The sequence below is a fragment of the Camellia sinensis genome, chromosome 9, assembly GCF_055761805.1.
Source record: "Camellia sinensis isolate YWXY chromosome 9, ASM5576180v1, whole genome shotgun sequence".
Classification (NCBI taxonomy): Eukaryota; Viridiplantae; Streptophyta; class Magnoliopsida; order Ericales; family Theaceae; genus Camellia; species Camellia sinensis.
Window position 1 is genome coordinate 113,122,524 of NC_138969.1, and position 7,242 is coordinate 113,129,765.

General features: G+C 38.9%; 2 protein-coding genes across 2 annotated transcripts; both read left to right on the forward strand.

The window, feature by feature from the left end:
- Nucleotides 1-258: 258 nt before the first annotated feature.
- LOC145799686 (uncharacterized) lies at nucleotides 259-1,256 on the forward strand. Its single transcript, XM_082889301.1, has 2 exons — nucleotides 259-390; nucleotides 558-1,256. Exons 1-2 carry the CDS (start codon nucleotides 259-261, stop codon nucleotides 1,254-1,256), a joined length of 831 nt encoding a protein of 276 aa, XP_082745427.1.
- Nucleotides 1,257-1,394: 138 nt separating this feature from the next.
- On the forward strand, nucleotides 1,395-6,836 carry LOC114317184 (uncharacterized). Its single transcript, XM_082889302.1, has 3 exons — nucleotides 1,395-1,659; nucleotides 1,767-2,268; nucleotides 6,701-6,836. The coding sequence occupies exons 1-3, from the start codon at nucleotides 1,395-1,397 to the stop codon at nucleotides 6,834-6,836; spliced, it is 903 nt and encodes a 300-aa protein (XP_082745428.1).
- Nucleotides 6,837-7,242: the final 406 nt, after the last annotated feature.

The window sequence follows — 7,242 nt, forward strand, 5'->3', positions numbered from 1 at the left end:
GAGGTAAACTTGGGCAACGACAACAGTGGCCTGTAGCCCACAAAGTTAGCCTAAGTGAATCTACAGCCCATGAGGCCATTAAGTTATATCTCGCCAACAGCAGAGGAGGCACCCCAGTCAAAGACCAATACCACAACCAGCCCATCCCTTCCAGGCCCCATCAGTAACCGACCAAAGAAATAGAAAAGAAAAGGTAGCAGATGCGATAAGATTAAACATCAATTCCTTGCAGGAAGATTCTCTGGGTTTACTAGGAGAATGGGGCATAAAGGTGCAAGCACTAGTAAAGGCATCATCAAAGGAGCTAAATCAAGATTTTCAGCTGAACCTATTTGCTCCAACTCAATCTCTGCAAGGGATATCCTCCAAGAAGCACATGCAACACTGCAGGTAGGGAAAAGTTTAGGCTTTAATTTTAAGGGTCAAGAAGCTGAGGTCATACAGAAACTCACACATATGGAGGAGCAGGATAAAGAAAGATTTGGTAGAGGGACTGGCATGGTGGAATAGCTAACACCTACTGGAGGAATCTGAGAGTTAACTTGTTTCCAATGAAGTTGTTGAGCTGGAATACCAGAGGAATTGGGAAGCTTGCAAAGAGAAGGAAAATAAGGAAGCTTCTTCTTGATAAAGCAATAGATATGGCCTTACTTCAAGAAACAAAACAATCAAGCACTAATATTTTATGGGTGAAGAGTATTTGGCCTAGAGACAAGTTTGAATTTATGGTTGTGGATGCTGAAGGCCTAGCAGGTGGTTTCATTTACATCTGGGACCCGGATTTTTTCCACCATTCAGACTATTGTTGCAGCATAAACTTTATCCTTCTGTCAGGTAAAATTCAAAACTCTCTTGATTATGTAATTATCAACACCTATGCTTCAAATGATGTAGTAAGGAGGAAGGAATTATGGGTGACCCTACTAAACCTAAAGCATTCTTTCTCAAAACCATGGTGCCTTGGGGGGGACTTTAATGAGATCAGAACAGTAGGGAAAAGGATAGGGGTCTCATGCAGGGACAGGGGCATAAAGGAATTCAATCAATTCATAGATAATTGTGAGGTGGTGGATATACCAATGATAGGTAGAAAATTCACTTGGTGCAATGCACTGGATGGGAATAAATGGAGTAGAATTGACAGGTTTCTTATTAGCCCTGAATGGTTGATGAGGTTCAAGCTCAAACTCTGTGGCCTTCCCAGAACTGTCTCTGACCACTGCCCACTTGTACTTATGGAGGATGAAAGGGATTGAGGGCCCAAACCATGCAAGTTTCTAAATGCTTGGCTCTTACACCCAAACCTAGCTTCTATAGTGGAGACCACATGGAGGGAAACACAGTTGTAGGGGTCTGATGGACTCCTCCTGAAAAAGAAACTGCAGGTTCTGAAAATGGCATTAAAAAAGTGGAGTAAAGAAGATTATGGCAATGTTGCGAACAAGCTAAAAGATACAGAATTTGTCCTTCATGAACTTGATCTAATAGTCGAAACAAGACCCTTGGTAGAGGTAGAGTTGAAACTACTAAGAGAGAGAAGAAATGAAAAGTGGTCACTAAGCAGGAAGCTGGAATGGGAGTGGCTCCAAAAGTCGAGGATGGACTGGACACTAAAAGGCGACAGGAACACTAAATTTTCCATGCAATGGCAAGTAGCAGGCAAGCTAGAAACACCATCAATTCCATTACAGTAGGGGATGCGCCTTTTGAGGAGCCAAATATTGTCAAGCATGCGGTATAGAATCATTTCTCAAATCTATTCACAGATGATTGGAAGATCAGACCTATCTTAACTAGGGACTTCAAGAGTGTTAGATCCAGTACTTCTTTTCACTTGTTAGAAGCTGAATTTTCTGAAGAAGAAATTTGGGCAGCAATCAAAGACTGCAATGGGAACAAAGCCCCAGGTCCAGATGGTTTCAACTTGTTGTTCTTTCTGAAATTTTGGAAGCTACTCAAAGATGATATTCTTAACTTTATGAAAGACTTCTATGCTAATGGAAAACTGGCTCCGGGTTTAAGCAGTTCTTTTATTACTCTCATCCCAAAAAAGGAGAAAGCTGTGTCATTAAATGAATACGGACCCATCTGTTTGATTGGCTCTGTTTACAAAACTCTCTCAAAAGTACTCACAACTAGGCTTCAACAAGTCATGCCTATGGTAATCGGGGACTCACAATTAGCTTTTCTGGAGGGTAGAAGCATTCTTGATGGAGTCTTGATCGCAAATGAAGTTGTGGATTGCTGCAATAAATCCAAGAAAGCAGGGTTTGTGAGGCCCCTGACTTTTTTTGTAAACCTTGTTAGGTCCCTGAATTTTGAATTATTATAATAAAGCCCTTAGTTCGTCGATTAATCACAAATTAAGCCCTAGGACTGAAAACGCATCACGGGCGAATCCATACAAACCGTAATCGATCCTGGAAGCTTAGAAATCACTTCTAACACTCTAATATTAATTACTTAACTCTCAAATTTTAGATTAATCGCTCTAAACCTCAACTTTCAATTTTTATAGTCATCGTTCGGTTATTTACCTTTAAATTCAAAGCAAGATAATACAAACTGAATTATTTTACACTTGAAATAGATACTTTAATTGAACCCAAGCCCGCGCATTTTTATTAAATCACAAATTGACCCCAAACAAGTACTATTATATATTTATATATATACACTTTTACCCGAAAATCTTTTTTAATAATATATTTTACAATTTCCAAGATTTGTACAAAATATATATATATATATATATAACTTGTCCATCAATTAACCATCACATGGCTAGCCATCATACCCACTAGACTATAATCATTGTACTTTAAAATCTCTTGAAATCTTGGAGCAATAATGACTTTGGTACCTATAAAGATTTGCTATATATATGTGTGTACATCTAACTAGAAGATATTTACATTAGTCCTAGACCTAACTAGATCATAATTAAATACATCATTAAGGTTCTAATCCTCCTCATTTCATTACATTTAATGTGAAGCCCGGAAAAATGTATTTTCTTTAAAAAAAATAAAAAAATAAAAAAAAACCCTTACATTTGCATTATTTCCTTAAAGCCCCTCAGCTCTTAAACTATTTCGAATCTTGCCAGATAGCATTTTTAATTTTTATCGGAATAGGAATTACACTAGCCGGATTAGGTTCCCTAACCTAATTTAATTCTACATAAGTAAGGTTCCAATACATCAGTTTAATTCCAAGCTCTCACTTCTTTATTTAAATTCTAAATTTACCCCAAACTAGTACTTGTACCTTGTACCTTGGTATACTATCAATCTTGCAATATATATATATATATGTATACACCTTGAGGGATGTGCCCTTGTACCTAAAATTAATAAAAAATAACCCCATCATCCTAGGGAGAAGAGAGGAGCCAATTTTCAATATATATCATCATGATATTCTAGGAAACCCAAACCTAGTACCCTAGACCTAGGTTGTTATTTCCAAAACTAGTTCCTTTCTAACTAGTGTTGCCTAAATCATTGACCCAGCCTCCCAAATCCCTTCCATTTCCTTAGAATCCGAACAAATCCTAACCTTTCCATCCATTTCCAACTAATGGACTTTTAGGACATTTTACATCAAAAATTGCCTATATACCACACCCTCCCTAGCTTGCAAACATACACACAACACACTCACTCACACACACATTTTGGTTAGAAAGAGGGGGGAGAGCAAGGAAGAGAAGTCTAGGGAAGAAGAGGGAGGAAGAAAAGAGTTTCTTGTGCAAAGTTGGAAGGTAAGCCACAAACACAACCTTCTCTTCATTTCCTTTTCTAATGCATGTTTTTGAAGATCCTAAATAATGTTTTCCAGATCTGTTATTATCAAGTTTTTATGTTAAAATACTAAGATTTGAGTATGGAGTCCATCTCTCTTGTATTTTCCCCATTTTGGCACAAACCATCTTCTTTTTGTACGAATCTCTCAACTTTTCAAGGGTACTCTTTCAAACAAATTTTCTGAGTTAAACATGGGATAGTTAGCATGTTTTCCTCACAAAAGAAATGAAACTTTTCCATGGTGGAACCCCCTTTTTATAAATTTTCTTGTTTTGGCATTCCACCTTAAAACCTGTTTTTTTTCAGTCAACTTTCAAAAATTCGAGAAAAATGTACAAAAATATTATGAACCTCTATTTTATGTAAAAACCGTCCTTAAGAAGTTAGCTTTCAACTAAAATTGGTTTCATCGAAAAACATTGAGTGGTTTGCAAGAAAATCAAGTTTTCGTAACAGTCGACAGATCTGGGCAGATTCTGGACAGATTCTGGAACAGTGCTGGACTATTTCCTAAATAACTTAAAATCGGGAAAAGCAATCCCATTTCCGAAAAATGTTCTAGGAACTAGATCAAATTCTCTACGAACCATAGGAAAACCGAGTCCGGTGGATGAACCTAAGTAGTCCTTCCATATTAACCTTCATGTGATGTTAAATCTGGAAATTTGTTATGTTTGGATGTTTTATACCCTTGTATTCATGAAAATGTTTAATGGCCTATTATCATATCTTGGCATAATGCTGTATGGGTATGTTATATTATTTATCTTCTTGAGGAGGCATGCTTATGTGAATTTTATTTTATTGTTTAGTTGGACTAACCTTGACTTAAAACACTTAATTCAACGGGAAACCTAATTGGGTGGGTATTGGGTTTTCGAACACTTGAGTAATGAAAAGATTAGAAAATGTGTTATATGGTTTGTTGGGATGCGTTCCCTATTTGAGGTTAAAACTTGCGCAAGTGGTTTTCAGGAGCCTTGAACGGAGCGGTTGTATTCGGACCCTAGGTGGTTTGGTGTAAGGAGGGATTCGGGCAAGGCCCTATTTTTACCGTCTCTTTTGAGGCCCTGCGGTTGGCGCTACGCGGTATATAACCGTTGGTAGGCATCCGAGGTTAGGTCTGCAACAAAGCAGCAAAAGAGAGGGCATACGGAATAATCCGCGTCCGATTCTTGTGGTCGGGAGGACGGAATCTCTTTGGGGGATTTCTAGTTACTAACATCTGACTCAACTCTTAATGTATTTATTTGTTTATTGGAGTATCATGCTTTACTACTTGGTGCTATAAATGTGATTGTGTATTGGACTGGGAAAAAGAGGTGGGGTGTGTGTGTGTTTACTGGGCAATCAAAGCTCACGGCGTATCATGCCAGGTGACGAAGTGGAACTCAGCGGAAGACGACGAGCCGAAAACCTTTGAAGACTTTTGGCTATCTTAGGAATACTAGAAATTTCCTTTTTGTTATTTTGTAAGACTCATATGAAGTTTAAAACTTTCTTTTTGAGATGTAATGTAATGGAACAATCTTTTTAATCAAGTATATTGTGGTTATTATGTATCATATCCTATGTATGTACCTTATCGTTGCTTATGAGATCTTGTGCCAATACCTTTTAAGATCTGTCAAAAGGGCAGTGCCCTGCCTAAGAAAGCTGGACTTAGAAGGGAGGCTATTTTGACTCCTCCGGTGGCCTGGGATCTTACTTGGCTATTGACCATAGAACTCATTAGTGACTCTCCCTTGTCTGCAACCAATAGTGTAGAATCGGGGCGTCACAGGGTTGCTCTTTAAATTAGACTTTGAAAAGGCGTTTGATTCCATCAATTGGAATTTTCAATTCTCAATGCTTACAAATTTTGGGTTTGGACAAAAATGGATCTCATGGATGCGGGAATGTGTCTCCACTGCGAGAATTTCAGTTCCTATCAATGGCTCTCCAACTGAGGAGTTTAGCCCCCAAAAAGGTCTCCGGCAAGGTGATCCCTTATCACCACTCCTATTCAACTTGGTTGTTGAGGCGCTGAACATACTATTTCAAAGAGCTATGGCGTTGAATTTGCTAAAAGGGGTATCTATTGGTTTCAACCAAGTGCGACTCTCCCACCTACAATTTGCAGATGATTCACTACTATTTTGCGAAGCTGAGCTGTCAGAAGTCCTTGCTTTGAAAAGAATACTCAGATGCTTTGAAGTGGCTTCAGGCCTCAAAATCAATTACCACAAAAGTGTGGTTTGTGGTGTTGGTATTTCAATCTTTGAACTTGCTATTTTTGCATCCCTACTGAATTGTAAGACCCAAACCCTTCCACTTAAGTATTTAGGATTGCCTTTGGGAGCGAATCCAAGGAGAAAGAAAACATGGCAACCTGTTATTGATAAGTTTAAGTTGAGACTTGCTGGTTGGAAAAGAAGACTCCTCTCTTTCGCAAGCTGATTAATATTGGTCAAAGCAGTACTATCAAGCTTACATGTATACTTCTTGTCTCTATATAGGCTGCCTGAAGGAGTTGCTAAGTAGCTAGACAAAATTCAACCCTCATTCTTATGGGGAGGCTTAGATTCAAGGCGAAAAATCCACCTAGTGAAATGGTCAGAGGTTACCAAGAGTATAAAGCAGGGTGGGTTGGGCATTAGAAGGGTTAAGGATGTAAATGTGTGCTTACTCCTAAAGTGGTGGTGGAGGTTTCCATCTGAAAATGACTCGTTATGGAAGAAAATCATCTGTAGCAAATACAAATTCCTTGGTGGGAGATGGTTCCCAAACCTTAGCTCAAGCATCAAGTTATCAAACATCTAGAATGGTATTGTATCAGCAGTGGTGCTGAACGAGTCCCTCTTTCAATACTATACCAATAACCTAAAATTAAAGGTGGGTAATGGTTGTAGAATCAGGTTTTGGAATGATAATTGGTGTGGAAATATTTGCCTAAAAGATAAGTTTCCTTGGATCTACAGGCTGTCACTCAACAAGGGTGGGTTACTCAAGGACTTTGTGGATGTCTCTGGCCCTACTAAGCATTAGATTTTCACATTTAGGAGGCCCCTCTTTAACTGGGAGAAAAGTGAACTACTTAGACTCACTACCACCCTATATCCAACTCCCATACTTAATCTAGAAGCCCAAGACAGGGCAGTTTGGTCAGAAGCTATTGCAGGGCAGTCTCTTGTCTCGGTCTTTTATAATCATACCAGCATTGCCCATGGAGCATGTAATCATCCTATTCGTCTGGTGTGGAACAAGCAACTCCCGCCCAAAGTGCAATTTTTCAGCTGGCTCGCATGGAAATATAAGCTAAAAACCTCTGTCTTCTTTCAGCGTATTGGTATCTTAGATGGGTCTGCCTCTACCCTATGCATATTTTGTCAAGCACAGTAGGAAACAGCAGAACATGTTCTAATCTCTTGCCCTCGGGTGTGGAAAGTTTGGA